Genomic DNA, 22,243 nt, shown 5'->3' with positions numbered 1-22,243 from the left:
AGAAGCATTCTGGATAGGGGTCCAGTACATAGCCTGCTGTAGAAATTTAACCCTGCTGTTGCCTAAGTGTGAACACTTTCTGAATCTTTTAATAATCTTTCTCACTGAGAGGAAACGAAGGCAGTGGTTCTCAGGACCTTCTTATACTTTTAAACAGTATTGAGGATCCAAAGAAAAACATGTTTACTTTTATATCCTAAAATAAACAAATCCAAAAATAAAACAAGTATGTGAAGACTGCATTCTAACTGAGGAGGGGGGAGGGGAAGCAAAAAAGATGATTTTCATTCATGCAGTCATTTTCTTATATATGACCTCTGCTCCTTCGCTCTTCTCCCACTTTTAGTTTTGTTTCTTTGAGACAGGATTTCATTCTGTCAACTGGTAGCCCAAGTTACAGCAATCCTTCTGTCTTAGTGTCCCCTAATGCTGGGGTTGCAAGCATGCACCACCATGCCTTTCTCTGCTGGTTATACCACATGGGCTTTTTGCTTCTTTTTCTGAGGATAGAGCCTAGTGAACAGGTCAGCAACAGATGGAAAGTCATTCAAGCCTGCTGGTTTCCATCAGCCTCATCCATCAGTGTGCACGGCTCACAGATTTAATCCTAGATATGACAACATCCAAGTTCCTTCCCAACTTGGTCTTTTCAGCATTTTTATTGACTAGAAACTTCTCAGTTTTGGAAGAAATCCAAATCAAGATGCTATATTGGGTATCTGGTGAGGGCCTGCTTTCTGGTGCGTACGTGGCACTTAGTAGTTTATTTTTACATGCAGAAAAGACAGCAGAGTTTTCTGGAGTCTTTTAAAAGTAAGGCCACAAATCCTATCCATTTAAAATCAGGTTTTTCCCCCCACTGTCTCTCTTAGCAACGTTAATATCCATATTTGTTCTTCTGACAATGTAGGTCCATGATTTTAAATTATTTTTTAAAATTTAATTGAAAAAACTTGTTTTATTTTTATAGATGTTTTGCATGCATGAATGTCTGTGTACCACATGGGTGCTTCTTGCTTCAGATTCTCGAGGGTACTAGATTCCCTGGAGCTGGAGCCATAGAATCTGGTTGTAAGCTATCACGTGGGCACTAGGAATTGAACCCAACAGCCAGTGCTCCTAATCACAGAGTCACCTCCCTATCCATGCCTACCTCCTTTTAAGTTTCTTTTTTACTTTTTTTTTTTTTTTTAATAAATGTGTATGGGTTCTTTGCTTGCCTGTATGTCTGTGTACCCACTTGTGTGCCTTCGTGTCTTTGGGGACAGAAGAAAGAGTCAGAGCCCCTGTAACTGGAGTTGCAGATGGTTGTTGGTTACCATGTGGGTGCTGGAAACAGAACCAAGTTGTTCTGCAAAGAGCTATGAGTGTTCATAGCTATTGCCATCTCTCCAGCTTCATTTGTTTTAACCCGATTGTCTTCATTTTGTGCATTAGTATTTGGAATGCTATACTTTTGTGCATTTGGGTTCTTTAGCCTTCATTCACGACTAACCACTCTTTCCAGCTTACGAGCCAGAGGCAGGACTGTCCTCTAGCTGGGGAAGCCAGCACCCTAGCCAGCCAGTTAGAAGGTAATAAGATACCTGGTTGTGGTGATATGTGTTTATAATCCCAGCACTTGGGAGGCCCCAGCTGGAGCAGGGAGGTTTTCAGGATAACCTGGTTTTAGAGTGAGACTCTTTCAAAACAATGACAGTGACAAACAATAACTAGGAAGCCTAAACCCTCCTAGGAATGTAAAGTATTATGTTAAAATTATATATCTCAAATGCTTTGACAAGTTAGGATTTAGTTCCTGTGAGGGGCTCTGTAAGATGTAAGTCCTGGGGATAGCACTTAATAGGCATTTTGTTTATCATGCCATTAGTATTCTCCACCTAGCTTCAGAAATAGCAGAAGTTCTATTACATGGTCTCCTAGAAAGTCTGATGAGAACTTGTCCCTTTATAATTAAAAACTATGCATATTTTATAATTTTTGTATCTGTTTATTGGGAGGTCAGAGGGCACCTCGGTTCTCTCCTTCTACCATGTGGGTCCCAGGGATCAAACTCTGTTCGTCAGACCCTCCATCAAGTGCCTTTAACCCTGTCTCACTGGTCCTTGTCAACAATTTGAAGAGTGAACATCTCTTCCTCTTACAGCCTTGCGAGCTTTAGGCTCATTTCTTATGAAGCTTTTGGACCTTTAAATATCTTTTGACTTATGTTTCAGACAGAAATAAGAATCAAGTGCTACCATGACAACCTATTTGGAATTTATCCAACAAAATGAAGAACGAGATGGGGTCCGGTTCAGTTGGAATGTTTGGCCATCTAGTCGTCTGGAAGCTACAAGAATGGTTGTCCCAGTGGCAGCCCTGTTTACACCTCTGAAGGAAAGACCCGACCTACCACCCATCCAGTACGAGCCTGTCCTGTGCAGTAGGACCACTTGCCGTGCAGTTTTGAATCCTTTATGGTAATTAAATACATGGAAAAACTACTGTGCTAATACTGTTCAGAACTGCAATTTGTGCTCTATTAGCTAAGCCAAGGGGAATGCTTACCTAGCATACACAGGGCCCTGGGCTCAACCCCTCGATTCACATAAAACAGCACGCACCTGTGCTCAGCACTCAGTAATCAGAGAGTGGAGGCAGGGCAATTCTGTTAAGATTATCTTTGGCTACATAGCAAATTCAGAGCCAATCTGGGCTACGTGAGATCATCTCAACAGAGAGAAAAAAATAGATTGTTTCTTGTTCATTTATATAAGAAATCCATTTTTTTTTTCTGTTTAGAGTTATAGTCAAGTACAAAGAACTTAAAATTTGGTATTCTAGATATAGTAAATTGGTAATCAGACACAAATGTCATATAAAAACTATTATATCCTATTAAAGATACTAATGGTACTAGCTATGTATGAACCTATCTTATGACTGTCATAATTGAGTTGGTGTGATATTAAAAAGGTGCTAATATACTTTGAGACAGAATTTCTCTGTGTAGACCTTGGCAGGCATGGAACTCAGAGATTTGCCTGCCTCTGCCTCCTGAGAGCTAGGATTAAAGGTGTGTGCCAACCAAAAGGTGCTATCATATCTAAGGCAAAGTTTCAGAAAACATTTTAAAAATTTCTTTTTCTTCTACCTCTTCTCCTATCTAGTCTGCTTGTGAATGTAGTGAGTTCTACCTCCAAAACATTATGAATTCTTTGTTTTTTACTTGGTATTTGCTAGTGCTGGATTAGAGGTGTGTGCCACGCTGCCTGGCTCAATCTGTCTTTTGTATCAATGTGCTATCTTACATCTGTTTTCTTTCTGAGCCTTGAGCACACCAACTTTACCTACAGCCTGAAATCTTGCAACCTTTTTCTGTGGTTGGCTTCTTTTCCTTCAGGCTATTCTTCAAGTTCTGAAGTCACTCCTTTGTTTTTATTCGCCTTTATCTTTGTTGTTGTTTGTTGATTTATGTTTTTGAGGCAATCTCACTATGTGGCTGGCCTGGAACATGCTCTGTAGCCTGACTAGCCTTGAACTTGATGCAGTGGTCTTGTTTCTGCCTCATAACGGTTGGGATTGCAAGTGTACTGACATGCCTGGCCAGAAGGCTCTGCTTAAAGGAGCTGTTCCAAGCACATTCTCTAGAATTATCTTTGTTTTCTTTATCTGTTTAATGAAAAAATAATTGTGTGTGTGTGTGTATGTGTGTGCACATGTGTGTGTGTGTGCATGTGTGATACTGTGTGTGTGGAGGTCACTGGACAACTTTTTGGAGTTGGATCTCTTCTACCACGGCTCTGGGTGTTGGACTTAGGTTGCTAGGCTTTCTTGGACAGCACTTTGACCCAGGGAGCCATCTTGCTTGCCCTTTAATCTTTATTACTGCTACTTAAGTTATGTTTTCAGCTGGGTGTGATAGTAAAGGTCACTCAAAAAACTCAACCCATTCTCAGTTTAGTGATAAGTGATTGCCTAATGTGTAAGGCTCGGGGTTCAACTCCTCATGCCCCAATAAAAACCAATCACTTTGATCATCAATTTTAATCCATTCATGCATTTGAATGAAATTAATTTTATTTAACATAAGGTCCTTGTAAAATTGAACTGAAACATTGCCTAACTAATCTGTTTTTTCTTACAACAGCCAAGTGGATTATCGAGCAAAACTCTGGGCTTGCAACTTTTGTTACCAAAGGAATCAGGTAGGGACAACTTTTACAGATGCTGATGCTGTAGTGCTGGTCATATAGGGAAATGCCTGTTTAAAAAGGATAAAACAGAACAGAATGTTTTCTTTTTCTTTTTTTTTTTCCTTTGGTTTTTTCATTCAGGGTTTCTCTGTGTAGTCCTAGCTGTCCTGAAACTCACTCTGTAGACCAGGCTGGCCTCGAACTCAGAAATCCACCTGCCTCTGCCTCCCAAGTGCTGGGATTAAAGGCTTGCACCACCACTGCCTGGCACAAAATGTTTTCTTTTCATTAAGTTTATTGGCTGCATGTAGGTGGGCATGCATACACAATGGTGAACGGCAGAGGATAAATGAGGGGTTTGGTTCTCTGCTTAAAACCTATGGGCCCAGGGACCAAGCTAGTGAGGGTTAGCAATACCTTGATCTACTGTCATCTCACCAGCTGGAAATACCTTCTTAGTAATTATATGAGACTAGACTGGTCTACAGTGAGTTTCAGGACAGCCAGGACTGCCTGGAAATACCCTGTCTCAAAAATAAAAACAAAAAGAAAAGCAAAAAACAACTCCCCCCACCTCTCCCCCCTCCAAAGAGGCAAAAATTTAAATGATAAGGAAATAATTTTGAATTTAAAACTGTATTTCTGTTTCTGGCAAATAATTTGGTAATCTTTTTTCTTTTTCTGTTTGTTGTAGTTTCCACCTACATATGCTGGGATATCTGAATTGAACCAGCCTGCAGAGCTTTTACCCCAGTTTTCAAGCATTGAATATGTAGTTCTGGTAAGGACATAAAAGTAGGTATTTAAGAAAGCTATATGTAGATAAGGGCTTATGTGAAAATTGAGATGACTTTAAGGGCGTGCCAACAAATCAAACTGAGGATTTCAAAGGTAAGAACTGTCAAGGTCAACTTGATGAAGGGCATTTCCAACTGGGATTATCTGATGATTGGTCAGATCCTAGGCAGGACAGTGTGCCTTGATCAGTAAGCGTGAACGTATGCTTTATTTTATAATTGGAAGTTCTCTTGCCATGGACTTAGTCCATGAAATGCTAACTCTGCTGATGTGTCCCTGAGTTTATGAATGAACATGTCCTTGAATTAGGAAAATAATTTTTCTTCCTAGTGTGAACAGTTTTACAGCATTGCTTATAGATTTAATTGTGGAGAGCTGGGCATGTTAGGTCATGCCTGTAATCATAGAACTTTGGTTGTGGAAGCAGAAGTATCAGGAGTTCAAGGTTATTTTGGTCTGTAAGTTTGAGGCTTACTTGGACTTTATGAAATTCTGTCTCAGAACAATAAAAATTAAAAGAAAAGGTAGAAATTTAAAAACTAAATATATTTTTGAGACTCTGTCTGTTTCTGAAGCCCTGGATAGCCTCCAACTTCCTGTGTAGAGCAGGCTGCCACTGTCTGCCTCCTGAGTGCTGGGGTTAAAGGTGTGCGCCATTACACCTGGCCAATAAAAAAACTACTGAATGTGGTATAGAAACAGATATAGTTATGTTTCACTTGAACTAGTCACTATGTTTGTCATACCTGGCTAGTTTTTGATTTTCTGAAAAGTCATCCTCAGTCTTAGATAACTATTTTATAAATATTAGCCCATTATTATTTATTAGTTTAAAAGGATTTAAATAAAACTGCTGGTCTGGCTCAGTGGTTAAGAATAGTTGATGCTCTTGCAGGGGACCTGAGTTCAGTTCCCATCACCCGTGGCATTTTGTTCAAAACTGCCTGTAATTGTAACTCCAGTGGATCTGATGCCCTGCTCTGGACTTGAGGGCATCTGCATTAACATATCCACATACCCACACGTATATACATAGCTAAACAGTGAAATAAACCCAAACAAAAATAATTTGAAAGATGTCTATACTTACAGAAATACAATCATGTTAATTAGTAGAATGCTATTTAATTTATTCTATACAGTTTGACCAAAAACTCAGTACATGGTTTATATTATTTGGTTTATTTTTTATCTAGCACTGAACTTTGCTATTAAACCAGGGAAATCTTGAATATATTGTTCTAAGTGATCCCTCCCCAACTAAAGACTAAAGGTGTGCCCATACCTGACCTGAACTTCGTAGTTGTTAAAGTTTTATCTGAAAAATACTTCAAAAATTATTATTATTAATGATTATTCATTATTAGTGACATAGTGTCATCTGTGTCAGGCTGGCCTCAAGCTTACGATGTAGATGAAGATGGCCTCCAACTCTGTCCCTTCTCCTCTGTCTCCCCAGTGCTTGTGCATACTCAGTTTGAAAAGTAGTAAATGCTTATATGAAGTTAAACTACATGTAACCAAATAGGAAACCAAAGTGTTCTCTGTGTGTGTGTGTGTGTGTGTGTGGTGTGTGTGTGGTGTGTGTGTGTGTTTCTTGAGACAGGATCTTGAGGTATAGTCCTGGCTGGCCTGGAACTCACAGAGATCTGCCTGCCTCTTGCCTCACAAGTGCTATGACTTAGGGTGTGTGTTAGCATACCCAGATGTGTGTGTGTGTGTGTGTGTGTGTGTGTGTGTGTGTGTGTATTCTGCTTTTTGAGGCAGAGTTTTGCTGTGAATTCAGATTGGCCTTTGACTGTTGATTCTCCTGACTGCCTTCTGAGTTTTGACATCAAAGGTGTGCATTAGTATGCCCAGCTATACATATGCTTCTAAATTTAATTTTTACATTTAAAATTCATGATGATGATGATGATTCTCTCTGTGCGTGTGTGTATGCAGATGTGTGCATACCATAGTGTGCATTTAGGGTCAGAAGACAATTTTCAGAAGTCAGTACTGTCCTACTGTGGATCCTGGGGATAAACTCAGGTCATCAGGCTTGTGCCATAGTGCTTTTAACACTGAGTTATCTTGTCAGCCCTTTAAACTTACTCTCTTTCTCAATGCTGTGCTGTGCCTTGGATCTCTCTCCAGGACCACACATGGCATGTTTCATTTCTGTATAGCTTTCTTAGAATTCCATTGTATACACTATTAATATATTTACTGTTTGCATTTTTAATTAGTTCCTGATTGTCTTGAATATTGTGCTAAAATGTTAATACCTTTCTTACTGCATTTTCTTTTTACAGCGTGGTCCCCAGATGCCTTTGATATTTCTCTATGTGGTTGATACTTGCATAGAAGATGAGGATTTACAGGCTCTGAAGGAATCCATGCAGATGTCGTTGAGCCTTTTGCCACCTACAGCTTTGGTTGGACTTATTACCTTTGGGAGAATGGTGCAGGTTCATGAGCTTGGATGCGAAGGCATTTCAAAGAGCTATGTCTTCAGAGGAACAAAGGATCTGTCTGCCAAACAACTGCAGGTAAGGGAGAGCGGGAGTGTCGAACCTGTATTTGTGTACTATATGTGTTAGTGAATGCTTTCTAGATGCATGTATTTTTTTAAAAATAGGATGACTCATTCTATTATAATTGTATTAATACAAGGCTTTAGCTTTAGTGTTGACATCAGTTTTATTTCTTGTGCAATTTAACTGTCATACAAACGAAAGACTTTTCTACTTAGCATAGTGTCTCTGGGGTATCTCTCCATAACCACACATGTAACCTGTTTCATTTCTGTGATGGCTTTATTAGAATTTCATTCTATACACTTACTAGGATCTCACTGTGTGCATTGTTTAGATAGTCACTATTTGTGTATAAATGCATGTGTGTGGCTGGAGGCCTTAGGGCAACCTAATGCATTGTTAGTCATCAGGTGTCTTCTACTTTATTTTTTGAGACAGGATCTTTCATTGACCTTGATCTTTCATTGAACTTGATGATTAGGCTAGGCTGGCTGGCCCTTGAATCCCCAGGGATCCATTCACCAGTCTCTACCACTCTAGTGGATTACAGGTTTGCTCCATTACACTCAGATTTTTTAATGCATTGTGGGATTGAACCCAGGTCTTCATGCTTTTGAGGCAAACACTTTACTGACTACACTGTAGATAGCCCAAGACTATCTACTTTTAACTGTATCTTTAAACTTTGATGTGACTGAAGGCATTTTACTGGTCTCTACCTCAGCCTACTGAGTGCAGGGCACAGGTTTGCATCACTGGGCCTGTCTTTAAAGCCTGTTGTTTTTATAGGTTTGTTGATAAGGAAAGAGACAGTTTGAGAGTTTGTTAAAGATCCTTTGAGATGTTTGAGTGAGTTTACATGGAAGAGAAAGAGACTAGAGAGCATGAGTGAAAGAGATGAGCCTAGGGCAGCTTCCGAGGAGGAGGTGGCATTCTGTTTGGAGGACAGGAGGCACAAAAAGGAGGACCATTTGGTTTTGTGAAGCTGGAGAAGTGGGTACAGGTTGAATATATAACAGTCTTTGAAACAGAAGTATTTTGCAAGTTTCAAACTCTATGTAGATGATGTTGGTCTTAAATTCACAGAGATCTGCCTGCTTTACCTCATAAGTACTAGTTTTTTTGGAATATTTTTATACATGGGTATGGGAAGGGTGGGATACATTCTCAGAAATGTGTCATTAGGCAGTTTAATTATGATGGTGTGGACATAGAGTACTTCTATCAACTAAGAAGTTATGGCATGATAGGCGATGTACTCTCAGGGGACCAACCTTTTTGTGTGGTCCATTATTGACTGAGACGTCATTGTGTGGCATGACATTGTACAGAAAGAGATATTTTGGGGATGATATCCAAGTATAAGTTAAAATAATTGATGTTTAATATATATATGCTTATAGACACAACCTGAATGCAGTTTTATGGAATATGTTTAGTACATCTGTACTTTCACTGTAGTGCGTCATGTGAAGTCGTGTGTGGAATTTCCCCCTGTGGCATTCTGGTGACACTTAGGAACATTCAGCATTTCAGGGTTTGAGTTTTTGGATTAGGCATACAAGCTGTTATAAGGATGTCTGCTTCTCAGGATGGTCACGAGAATAAAACAGATTATGCCTTTAGATGTTTGCTTTCATAATAGCAAATTATACATTTTTAAAGAAGTTTAGTTCTCACTGTGGTCACTTAAATTATATAATACAAATGTGGCATCAAGAACAGGCAAGTGATTGTCAATACAACAAAAGTGTTCTTTTAATATAACATTTTTATCTTCTTTCTGTGTTCAGCTAAAAAGAATCTGGCCTTTTTGCATAAATAGTCTGAGATTCCAATGTTAAAGTCCTCTAGTTGTTTAATTGTAAATTTCTCCTCATGGTGATATTCAGTGTAGTGTAAATAGCAAAATCTGGATTAAAATCCTATGCTATTTACGTTAAGTAACCTAAAATTTTTATAACTGCCCCCTTTGTCTTTTTATCCTCCCACCTTTAGAGATTAAAAAATGTTACATTTCTTTATTCTCCCCCTCTGTGTGTGTGTGTGTGTGTGTGTGTGTGTGTGTGTCTTAGTATCATTAGGATACTGTGCACACGTTGAAATCAAGGGACAGCTTGTGGTATTGGTTCTCTCTTACATGTTGCATCCAGGTCCTGGGAACTGAGTTTAGGTTGTCTGGTTTGACAGCAAGCATCTTCTCATGCTCAGCCATCTCTTTCCTCCCTTTTGAAATCATGCCTTTTTATGTGTCCCCAGACTGGCTTTGTTAATTCTCTTTCCGGAGTAGTCCGTGCATCACCGGACCTAGCTTGTCGTTATTATTTTTTGTGAGAATAGTATTTCTGCAGCGTTTAGCTCAGAGCTTGGTGCATAGTGAAAGTTGCTGCTTCTGACGGCAGTCCAGGAGCGCTGTAGATGTAGGTCACTTATTTTCTTTGTAGATATGCAGACTTTCTGATTGCTAAATATTTTTGCCATAATGCTAAACAATACTAGGCATTTCTAGATTAAGAAAATTGCAGTAAGGTGACATTTTTATGTATAGAAAAAGGATTATGTACATCTGTGAAATCCAAAACAAAACTGGGATTTTTATAAGTCATTTAGCTTGAAAATCATGAATCGATTTATATCCCCAGTGTGATTCTATGTACTGTTTTTTTTAAAAACAGATTTTTTTTTTTTAAAACTGTATGTGTGTGCGCGCACGTTTGTGTGCATGTGGGCACAGTTGCCTGCAGAGGTAGAAGAGAGCATTGGATTCCCTGGAGCTGGGGTTATATTGCTGCTCAGACCCTGGTCTTCTGTAAGAGCTGCAAGGCTCGCTCTCAGCCGCCGAGCCGTCCTCCCTCCTCTCTTTATGTGCTTCCTCACCGTGAGGAACTCACAGTTCTGTACTGCTTTAGTAGATAGCTTCATTCCTTCCAGATTTCTAACCATCATGGGAACAGAGAGGGTGTTCTTAAAACCATGGTATTCCTGCTACAGAGTAGGTATTTAAGATAATAGTTGCTGAAGGGGATGAATGCGTTTAAGATAAGAAGAAAGACATTTATGTTCGTCATTAATGTATTATGATGTCATTGGGTAAGAAGTACTTGTAAATTAATATCCTTTTCCTTCCATTACACCTGTACTTGCTCTTCTGGGGAATTGCTGTGGAGGGGGTCAGCCTCCACAGCTAGACTGTTTGTTTGCCTTCTGGGAAAAGCAACCTTATGCTTATTTTGCATTTCTAATTTGTAGCACCTTCACCATCTTAAGAAGCTGATAAATAATGTGGAAGTAAGTAAACTGATCTGATCAAAACCATGTCTTTACAGGAAATGCTGGGGCTCTCTAAAGTACCTGTTACTCAAGCCACACGTGGTCCTCAGGTGCAGCAACCACCTCCTTCCAATAGGTAATTAATATAGCAAACAGAATCCTCTAGTTCAGGCAGGTACTTGGCCAAAGATATTAGGTGATATGTAATATTAAGTATTGTTAAGAATATAAGTAGATTGCAATAGTAGTATATGGCTTTAAAAAACAAACTATAACTTCTTGTGGCCATTTCTTTTTTACTGAAATGGTTCTCTTTTTTTATCATCGTGATATTAGAAGCTTAGTTTTGATGTTTGTTTTTATTTTTAATTCATAGAGTCTTTATGTGCTTTGTGAACAACTATGCAAAAATAGGCCTCAGAAGCTTTTAATTTGTCTTTACTGGTAGCTTTTTCTTGTAATCAGAGGTGCTATTACTAAAATTGAGTTAATTGATCTATATTCTAATTATTTTGGTAAACTTAGAACTTTAAATCAATTGAGAGTAATTGTCTAAGTTCCTTGGCCTGTAGCAGCACAGCAGCATCCCTGGGAGTGGTACACAGACTGTAGAGTGAGGCCTCGTAATAGCAGCCCCCTTTTCTGGGGGTCATAGTCTCATCTCATGTAGCCAGGTTGGGCTTAGACTCCATATACAGTTGATGACCTTGATCTCTTTATTGTCCTGCCTCCTCCTTCTTAGTTCTAGGACTATAGGCATGACCAGCATGTGGACCTCCTTCCTCTGTCCTTCCTCCTCTGCTTCCTTCTTTCCCTCTGCCTCCTCTCCTTCCCCCGCCCACTGGAGCATGTATTTCTGTGTCTGTTGCTGGGGATCCAGCCTAGGGTCTCACACTTGCTAGATAGGACCTCTGCTGACTGAGCTACATCTCCAATAGCAGCCTGTTTTCAAAGAAACACTCCAGTCCATTCTGCTGCACACAGAACATGAGAACTGTTGGTCTGCTGTGTATCATACTTTTTTTCTATTTTTAAGAGAAATTTGTAAAATATCAAATTGTAAATGGCTTTTGTTTACTGTTGTTTTGCAGATTCTTACAGCCAGTACAGAAAATAGACATGAATCTCACAGATCTTCTGGGAGAACTTCAGCGAGACCCTTGGCCTGTACCACAAGGAAAGAGACCGCTGCGTTCCTCAGGAGTGGCGCTTTCCATAGCTGTAGGACTGCTTGAGGTAGTAATGATGAAAGCTTAATTTTGAAATGTAAGAGTTTGTGTGCCTGTATGCATGTGCGCACATGGAAAGATGTGAGCAGACCACCATGGTGATGCTTGGTGTGGGTGTCCTTTCCTTTTTTCTTCCTCCTTTTCCTTCATCTTTACTCCACCACCATCTTTGCCATCCTTTTCTTCTGTTTTACTGCACAGTTGAGTTAGTGCTGAGCTTAACTGACAGTGGTTTAGGAGAGTTTAGCCTTCTGAATGTCGGTCTGCTGTTGTGCGCCACCATGCGTGATGGATCTTTTCTCTCATTCTGTAATCAGGGTGCAGTACTTTCTTTTCTTTTTTTTTTTCGAGACAGGGTTTCTCTGTGTAGCCCTGGCTGTCCTGGAACTCACTTTGTAGACCAGGCTGGCCTTGAACTCAGAAATCCGCCTGCCTCTGCCTCCTCCCAGGTGCTGGGATTAAAGTCGTGCGCTACCACCGCCCAGCTGTACTTTCTTTTTTTTAAAGCTCCACACAAAGAGTAGGTTGTCGCCTGTACTTATGTCTGTGAGTTGGGTATTTCTTCAGGCTTGATTAATTTCCTGCAGTAGCTGGCTCCACGAATGTAGGGAAACCCTTTACTTACGTGTCAGGATAAAGAGAGTAAACAGTAGCCACACCTGATAGAAGCAATGCATATAGCTTAGATGTGAGAGGAAGGGCATGTCTTCTCTGCACACCACACACTAGAAAGCAACGGGCTCAGCTATCCAGGAACTCCCCAAATCCAGTTTATATGATTTTCAGTTATGTCTCTGTGTGTCTGTGTGTGCATGGGAGTAGACATGCTCTTGGTGGTCAGAGGCAGAGCTGGAGTTAGGGGTGTTTGTGAGCCACCTGACATAGTTGCTGGAAATTGAACTGGGTTCTTCTGGTTGGAGAGACCTCTAGCCCCTGATTTATTTATTTATTTTAAGGTTTATTTGTTTTTATTTTGTGTTTATGAGTGTTTTGCCTGCATGTATGTCTGTGTACCACATAAATGCCTGGCTGCCCCTGGAGGCCAGAAGAAGGCATTGGTTCCCCTGGAACTGGAGTTAGAGATGATTGTGAACTGCTGTGTGGCTGCTGGGAACCAAGTTTGGGTCTTCTGCAAGAACTGCAAGTGTTGCTATCACTGAGCCATCTCTGCAGTACCCCACACCCCATGACTGGTTAGCGAAGCTTCACTGCATAGGGGAGATTGACTGCATCATGGCTAGTGGTGCTCAACTTACAATCTTTCTTTATTCTTGATCTATTAGTAGGATTGTTGTGTAAATTTACTCTAGAACCTGGTGGGCTCATGTGTTTTATTCCTCTAACACTTTCTTGGATTATACTTACTAGTTTTCTTTTATTCCCCTTTCCCCTTTCTCCTTCCTTCCTTCCTTCCCTCCCTCCCTCCCTCCCTTTCCCTATCTCTCTCTCTCTCTCTGTGCGCTCTCTGTCCTTCTTGCTCTCTTTTCCTGAGATGAGGAGGTTTCTATACTCATCATTGCTATAGGCAGCCAAGGAATGCTGACAGTGGGAAAAATAATCTTCCCCAGGAAGAGCACACCAGTTGGTTATCCAATCCCTAATGGTCTGGTTATTGTGTAGTACTGGCTGGACTGGAAAAGTATTGTCACAGAGCTCTGCCTGCCTCTGCCTCCTGAGTTCTGGAATTGAAGGTGTGCACTACTATTAAAGATGTCGTAGTCAGGGTTATTATTACCGTAATGAAAGACTATGACCCAAAGCACCTTGGGAAGGAAAGGGTTTATTTCACTCACAGTTCCATGTTACAGTTCATCATCAAAAGCAGTGAGGGCGGGAATCCAAGCTGGGCAGGAACCTGAAGGTAGGAGCTGATAAAGAAGCAAGCTATGGAGGCTTACTGGCTTGTTCCTCATGGCTTGCTCAGCCTGTTTTTTTTTTTTTTTTAATAGAATCCAGGACCACCAGCCCCCAGGGTGGCCCCACTCATAATGGGCTGGACCCTCCCCCATTAACCACTAATTAAGAAAATTCCCTACAGGCTTGCTTATAGCTAGATCTTATGGAGGCAATTCTGAGGTTCCCTTCTCTCTTAGGACCCTAGCTTGTATGAAGGTGACATAAAAACTAGCCAGCACAACTACCATGTCTGGTCCCCCTTTTTTAAATACAGGAGTTTATTTCTCTTATTGCAGAGGGAAAGTTCGTAATGGCTGGGGAAGGAATGGCAGCAGGCAGCCAGGGCAGGAAACTGAGCGGTCATGTACTCAGTCACAGCAGAGAGAGCACTGGCAGCAGTGGGACCAACTGTGAGCTTCTCCAGCAAGGCTGCACCTCCCCATAGCCTCCCAGACAGCACTGCCAGATGCAGAGCGAGGGTCCCAGTGCCTGATTGAGCCTGTGGGGGGCATTTCTAATTGAAACCACCACAAACTGTCTACTATATTTTATCTTGACTTAATTGTAGTACATCTGTACATCTAGAAATTCATCCATTTTTTTTCAGATTTCCTAAAATTGTAGAATCAAGGTTTTTTTTGATGCCCTAAAATTTCATTGGTATCATTGGTATCTGTTGGTATTTTTCCATTTTAAATAATTTTTGATTTGTTAAAAATTACAGTATAATTATGTCATTTCCCTTTTCCCCTCTACTCCTTTCAAACCCCCCCCCCCATTTTTCCAAGCCTATTTTTAATTTTGCATGTATGCGTTCTCAGAGCTGAACATTGGACATTGGATAATTGGTGTGCTTTTCCCTGAGAAGGCTATTTCCCCCCCTTTCAGCATTCCTTAGCCGTCTATAGTTCTCTGTGTATAGTTGAGGCCTTATGGGCCATGCCCACCCCTTCCATGTTAGCCTGTCTGCTGGTGTCATAGGCAGCCATGCTGATGAGACATCATGGGTGTAGCTCCTCTGACATTTCTAGGAGACACAATCTCACAACAAATTTCCTGTTCTTTTTGCTTGTAGGATCTTTCTGCTCCTTTCTCCACAATGATCCCTGAGACTTAGGTGCACGAGACAGGGTTTCTCTGTATAGCCCTGGCTGTCCTGGAACTCACTTTGTAGACCAGGCTGGCCTAGAACTCAGAAACCCGCCTGCCTCTGCCTTCCGAGTGCTGGGATTAAAGGTGTGCGCCAACACGCCCGGCTATTTTTTTTTAAAATAATGCTTTTTTTTTTTTTTTTATAAATGATTTACTTACTTATTGTATGTATGTGAGTACTCAGTACACTGTCACTTTCTTCAGACACACCAGAAGATGGCATTGGATCCCATTTCTTATCAAGTACATGTTGCTTTCTAGGAACAATACATTAAAACGCGTTGTCAGAAGTGCATATACCTGCTTTTCGTTATCCTTTGCACTGTTTGAGTGAGTTCCTTTTTTCCAATAGTGTACTTTCCCCAACACTGGTGCTCGGATCATGATGTTCATCGGTGGTCCTGCTACCCAGGGGCCTGGCATGGTGGTGGGAGATGAGCTAAAGACACCTATAAGATCCTGGCACGACATTGAGAAGGACAATGCCAAATATGTTAAAAAGGGAACTAAGGTAATTTTCACTCGTGTTTTCTTGTGAGTTTTCTGTTCATGTGACCTCACGTTCGGGGTGTTTTGCAAAAGCATCTGTTGGTGACTCTTGAGGCCTTGGTGTTGCTGCCTGTTGATGCTCTTGCTGCTATGAGGATTTTTTTTTTTTAATTCAGGCTTTTAGTTTAGTTCTCTATACTGTTTGATATTTTTGGTAGTCATTGTTAATATATTACTAGTAATTGATGTCATAATTTTTGATACTGAATGCTTTTTGTCTGCTAGTTAGGTTCCTTTTTGAGCTTGGGAATTTTATTTTATTGTAAAAATTGCAAAAACTGCTCTAAATTTGCTTATCCTCTGGTTTTATTTTATTTTTTCTCTTTTCTGATGTGTTTTTAGATAATACTTACTTGACTATAGATTTAGCTAGGAAAAAAAGTTCTGTTTTGTTCTCTTGTGTTTATATTGAACTAGAGAATGTTTTCTATACCATTGTTTAGTTTTGCTTCACTTAGGACATGTCTAAAAATAGTGGCTTTTATATCAAAGAATGTTAAAATATCAGACTTTATTTTGAGACAGTCTTTCTATGTAGTGCATCCTCCTGTCGTAGCTTCCTTCCCCAGGGCTGGATTTCCAAATGCCTGTCACTTGTTTGTCTGGAAGTCAGATTTCTAGAAATTATGTTATCAATTTTGTGAAACTATAGAAAATTAAATGTGACTAGATCATGTGTAAATCACGATGAATTATTCTTTTACTCTTAAATTACTTTGATCTGTTAATAGGAAAAAGATTCATGGGATGGCGAGGTTATATATTTGATTAGGTTTTACATATATTTTGATATTAATTAAAATAATCTGTAGCATTTTGAAGCGTTGGCTAATCGAGCTGCTACAACGGGGCATGTCATTGATATCTACGCCTGTGCATTGGACCAGACAGGCCTGCTGGAGATGAAGTGCTGTCCTAACCTTACTGGGTATGTATGTGTGTCTTTAATAATGACCACTTGCTTGCAAATGTGAGCCAACGCTGACAGCTCAGGAAATGGAAAGCGCGTTGTCAATGTTTGCTAACAGCATTGCTGTGCGTTTGGAGCTCATGTCTCATTTGTTTTTCTTTGAAAAGACAGGATTATTAAGGTACAAGTTCTTTTGAAAAAGTTTATTATAAAGTTACTAGGTTGTTTTAGTAGTGTTTTGAGATAGAAAACCATGAAATTTATCCACTTAAAATGTATGATAAGGTTGTAGTATGTTCACAAGGTATATGGTCATTATTATGATTGAATTTAGAACATTTGCAATGGCCCTGGAGAGACTTTGCTTGTTACCTGTCAATCTCCGTTCCTCCTCCTTTCTCACTCCGCCCTCCTGCCCTAGGCAACACCACTCACCACTCCTGGATGTTTCCTGTAAGTGGAGTAATAAGTGGTGTTTTGCCTGCCATTGACTTTTAGAAACTGTTTATGTGCATGAATGTATTGTCTACATAAATGTATGTGCACTATGTGCCTTGCCTGTCTGGTACTCAAGGAGGTTAGAACAGGGGTTGACTCCCCTGGAACTGGAATGACAGGTGATGTTGAGCAGCCTTGTCGGTGCTGGGAACTGAACTGGGTCCTTTGCAAGGGAAACAAATGCTCCTGGCCGCTGAAGCATCTCTCCAGCCCCACGGACATCTTTTATTCTGTGTGCTTACTTTATGCATATTTAAGATGTGCCAGGATTTCCTTTTATTGCTAAATAAAAGTGAAGTAGGGGTTCAGCTTCATTAATATTCTCTTAGATATTTACCTAAGGAAATGTCAACAAGCAGAAAGTAAAGGCCCTGGTCAGCTGTGCCAGGCACACAGATACAAACCAACGCAGGGTGGAGAGTAAGCACTTCAGCATTGTGCAGCCTTTGAAAGCCTTACTAAACGTGAAAGCTGAGCTAGAGCCAATTGGAAAGACAACAGGAGGCGAGACTTGGGAGCAGCTGGTATGGACAAGAGCTGCTCAGGTATTAACTGGTACAGATAACTTGTGTTTCCTGTTTGGACCACACTTTGAGAATCAGCAAAAATATAGACAACTTTTATAAACGCCAACTGTGAAAAGGAGCAGTCTTAAGTAAATGATGCATTATCAAGCATATTATAAGATGAATAATCTTAGATGATGCATACACAAGGAGAAAATCTGGCTGTAGGCTGCTCAGTGAGTAAAGGCTCTGATGGCATGGTGGGAGGGAGCTGGATACTTGGGACACACAATGTGGACGGATGGTGGAAAGTTGTTTTCACACCTACAGATGAACACTGTGTCATGTGCACACCCTACACACAGTGAGTAAGGGTAATTAAAAATTATTAATAGAAATAACATTAATAACATTTGTTTTGGGGAATATCTTTACTATTTGTTCATAGTCTAAGTAATTTATTTTTTTCTGGTAATACAGGAGCCCAGTTAATTTGTTTTGTATGTTGTGTTTGCCTTTTTCTGTGCAGAGGATACATGGTAATGGGTGACTCTTTCAATACTTCCTTATTCAAGCAAACTTTTCAAAGAGTCTTCACCAAAGATATACATGGCCAGTTTAAAATGGGCTTTGGTGGCACATTAGAAATAAAGGTAAGAACCCAGACTTGACATGTGTGATATGTCTATCAGTTGAGACCCTTGAAGGCGGTGGCAACTGTGAAATATTAGTTAAGTTCAGATGAACTTTAAAAAGTAATGGTTACTTTAGAACTTTGAGTTAGAGACTTTGTTTCCCAGAAAGAGGTGTTGTCATTATGTGTACAGGAGACTGGGATTGTTTTGAATGATGGTAAAGTAATGTAAGTTACCTTTCTTCTATTGGATATTACTGTTTCTTAGAGCTGAGTCTCATTCAGTCTGTCTTCACTCCTTATCCTCCTCCTTCAGCTTTCCAGTTGCTGTGATGCAGCTGTGTTCTACTGTGGCTCCCACTAGACGTTATATATTTTTATACTCAATTTATATGTTAGGTTTTTTTGTTTATTCGTTTGCATTGTTTTTTTGAGACAGGGTTTCTCTGTGTAGCTCTGGCTGTCCTGGAACTTTAGACTTGCCTTAAATGTAGATATTCATCTGCCTCTGTCTCCCAATTGTCTGGGATTAAAGGTGTGCTTCCCTATGCACAGCATAGTTAGATTTTTGTTTGTTTGAGACAGGGTTTCTCAGTGTAGCCTTGACTGTCCTGAAACTCACTCTGTAGACCAAGTTGGGCTTGAACTCACAGAGATCCGCCTGCCTCTGCCTCTTGAGTGCTGGGATCAGAGGTGTGCACAACCCCCACCTGGCTATGTTAGTTTTCTATAATGGTGGAAATTATCTAATTTGAGAGGAAATTATTCTTTTGCTTTATGATTAGTGTTGGGTGTACAAGTCCATCATAAATTTCAAATTTTGACTTAAAACACTTGGAAGGCCTATTGTTAATTACATGTATATTACAAAACCATTGGTTTTGAATTTTCATTAAACATATCTTATTGGCATTTCATTAATGGCTTACTATGTAGTCGGCATGATGGTAGGAAATTGTAGAGATATGATTGGGTTTCTAAGGTGGAGGTCTTGTTATAGGGAAACTTAATTTTGAGCGATTTAAAGACTCCGAGAGGAGCCCCTCGCTCAGGCCTCGGGACAATAGCGGACACCCGAGAACTCACGAGAGACCAAGCTTGATATAAACCACATGAGGCTTTATTTGGGGAAAGCCAGAGCTCTGGGATGACTCATATCCTACACAGGGGTAGAGGAGTCAACCTTGAGGGGAAAGGGGTCCCAGTTTTTATAGGCCCTCAGGGGAGAAAGGAGAAGAGGGGAGTAGGGATTTCCAGATCTAAACAATGTCTATTCTCAAGAAATGGGTATGGGAGGAGTACAAGGAAAGAGTCTGGTGCAGGTGTAGCAACTCCGGCTTGGCCTGGCTGTGGTTGCTGGGGAGATTTTCTGACTCTTTTCCAGCAACCAATATCACAAACACCTGGCAATTGGCTTGATCAATCAGTGAGCACACACATGGGTCAAGGAATGGTCAAAACATTGGCAGACACACGGTTCAAGGAGTGGCCAGAGCATTGTGCACCTCTATTTTTCTAAATCAGTGAAGCTAGTTCTGCTAACAATAACATCCATCTTGCCAATTTCAGGGCTTCTGTGACCTTTTACATTCTGTCAGGATCTTTCAAAATCATATGTGATTTCATAAACTAACAGTAGAAAACAAAGTGATGGAGAAGTTTAAGGAGAGAATCAACAGCTCCATTGATTCTTGGGTGCCTCCTTATCCCAGGTCTCTGTCTTTTCCTGGAGATGCTCTCACCTCCCCACCCCTGTCAGTTACAGATTTCCATTCATTCTTATGGCCATGTGGCCATCCCTCCTGTTCCTCCCCACTCCTGATTCTGAACTCCTGTTCCTCCCCACTCCTGATCCTGAACTCCCCAACCAACACTTCTCCCCATCCCCTCTCCCACCCAGCACTCACAGCTGGAGGTGGGGGCTATCCTAAAAGCTGTTGCTTGCGTGTGGGATATGTTCTAGATGGGCTGCCTTGCCTGGCCTCAGTGGGAGATGATGCACCTACCCTCACAGAGACTTGATATGCCAGGGTGGGGGAAACTCAGGGGAGCGTCCACCTACTCAGAGGAGAAAGGAAGGAGGGATGGGGGAAGGAATGTGGGAGAGGGTGGCTGGGATGGAGGGCAGTGAACAGGATGTAAAGTGAATGAGAAAAAAAATACTAAAAAAAAAAATTAATTAAAAAAAATAAAGAAGAGAATTGAGAGCTGTGCATGGTGGCTCATGCCTTTAATCCCAGCACTCAGGAAGCAGAAGCAAGCAGTTCTCTTGAATTCAAGGTCAACTTGGCCTACAGGGTAAGTTCTAGGACAGTCAGGACTACACAGAGAAACCTTGTTTTGAAAAAGAAAATGAACAAACAAACAAAATCCTAACAAACAAAAAAGAGAAGTGAGTTTATCCAGGATACCGTTTATTCCAGGCGAATGTGGCTTATAGTGTTTTCTGAATGATGAGAGGAAATTAATTTTATTCAGGAGACCAACATAAAATGTTTAGAGTTGAGAAGAATGCCTTGTGAGAGTGGGTGGTTGAAATATAAGAACCATATATAGGTGGTGGTGGCGCACGCCTTTAGTCCCAGCACTTGGGAGGCAGAGTCAGGAGGATTTCTGAATTTGAGGCCAGCCTGGTCTACAGAGTGAGTTCCAGGACAGCCAGGGCTACACAGAGAAACCCTGTCTCGAAAAACAAAACAAACAAACAAACCCCCCCCCCCCAAACCCCATAGTATTAATTATGTGAGCTGTTGTAGATTGGAGATGCATAGATCTGTCATTTGTAGGTTAAGGAAGAATCATGTTTCTTTGTATAATCTGGCTGTCCTGGAACTTGCTATGTAGACACTGGCCTCAGCCTCACAGAGATCCACCTGACTTTGCCTCTAGGTGCTGGAATTAAAGGTGTCCACATTCTAAAGTCCATGAGTTTTAGAATTCATGGACTTTAGAATTTTAAATATGAAGATTGTCTTCTATTTTGAAACTCTTATAAACATCTGAACTTAACATTTTTATTACATTTATTTGTGTGTACGCACATGCACATGCACACCCACATGCCATGCTACAATGTTTGTGTGGAGATGTGAGGACAGCTTAGGAGTCAGTTCTTTCCTCCTACCCTGTGACTCCTGGGACTCAGACTCAGGCTTGGGGGCACGTACTTTATCCACTCAGCCATCTTGCCAACCCTAACTTCATCTTTAGGGAACCAAATGTATCATGTTCTTATTTTCAGACTTCAAGGGAAATAAAGATTTCAGGAGCTATTGGACCCTGTGTGTCTCTTAATTCTAAAGGACCTTGCGTGTCTGAAAATGTAAGTAATGTTTGTTCTAAAAAAATATAGCTAATTTCTAGGCTAGTGCAAAGAGAGATTCATCATGGAAGGCTCTACCATTTCTTTGAAGTTGTGTGGCTGACCTTCCATCAGTATGTTTGCATTCGTGCTTCTTGGCACACAGGCTACTGCCAAGGCTCTATTGTATATGGTTAAGCGAGTCTTTGTCTTAGTGCTTTGAAATAAGTTTAGAAATTTTTAGGTTTCTGAAAGGCAACATTAATTCCAAGTGGTTTTTGTCACTAGAATTAGCAACAGAGCAACCAAGTCAGAGGAGTTTAAGTTTCAGCTCCTTTCTTTCCTCTGCCTGTTGAGAGATTATAATGCATTTCAGAATTAGTGTCATGTGGCTGCAGCTAGGATGATAAGATAGTACAAGGTAGATAACCAGCTTTCAAAAATGACAAAGATACAAAATCAGTTTACATGCTGTCTGTATGGTAAGGACCTGTGTCTAAAGTTTCTTGGCCCTTAGAATGCTTATAATGCAGAGGGCCTATTCATATATACATATGTAGAGTCCTTTATACAGATAGGGAGTGGGGTGGAAAGGTAAGGAATTGGTTGGTTGATCCTTCATTAAAAAGTGCTTGCTTCAAAGGACCTTGTATCCTTTTTTAAAATTTTTAAAAAATTTTTTAAATATATTTTATTACGTATTTTCCTCAATTATATTTCCAACGCTATCCCAAAAGTCCCCCATACCGTCCCCCCTCTCCCCCATTTCCCTACCCACCCATTCCCATTTTTTTTTTTTT

General features: G+C 40.5%; 1 protein-coding gene across 2 annotated transcripts in view; it reads left to right on the top strand.

The window, feature by feature from the left end:
* Sec23a (Sec23 homolog A, coat complex II component) overlaps positions 1 to 22,243 on the top strand; it is a 51,777-nt gene that overhangs the window by 2,496 nt on the left and 27,038 nt on the right. The window contains exons 2-11 of one of the 2 annotated variants that reach the window (XM_029484538.1): positions 2,221 to 2,462; positions 4,133 to 4,190; positions 4,873 to 4,959; positions 7,274 to 7,510; positions 10,825 to 10,904; positions 11,860 to 12,004; positions 15,398 to 15,556; positions 16,407 to 16,522; positions 18,038 to 18,161; positions 21,384 to 21,464. In XM_029484538.1, coding sequence (XP_029340398.1) covers positions 2,242 to 2,462; positions 4,133 to 4,190; positions 4,873 to 4,959; positions 7,274 to 7,510; positions 10,825 to 10,904; positions 11,860 to 12,004; positions 15,398 to 15,556; positions 16,407 to 16,522; positions 18,038 to 18,161; positions 21,384 to 21,464 — 1,308 coding nt within the window. In that variant the 5' untranslated portion in view covers positions 2,221 to 2,241. Of the gene's footprint in view, positions 1 to 2,216; positions 2,463 to 4,132; positions 4,191 to 4,872; positions 4,960 to 7,273; positions 7,511 to 10,824; positions 10,905 to 11,859; positions 12,005 to 15,397; positions 15,557 to 16,406; positions 16,523 to 18,037; positions 18,162 to 21,383; positions 21,465 to 22,243 lie in introns of both variants that reach the window. The other variant, XM_021178863.2, reaches the window with a different exon arrangement.

Source organism: Mus caroli, chromosome 12 (assembly GCF_900094665.2).
Source record: "Mus caroli chromosome 12, CAROLI_EIJ_v1.1, whole genome shotgun sequence".
In the NCBI taxonomy this organism is placed as follows: Eukaryota; Metazoa; Chordata; class Mammalia; order Rodentia; family Muridae; genus Mus; species Mus caroli.
Note: the sequence above shows the minus strand (reverse complement) of the source record. Positions and strands in the feature narration are given on the sequence as shown.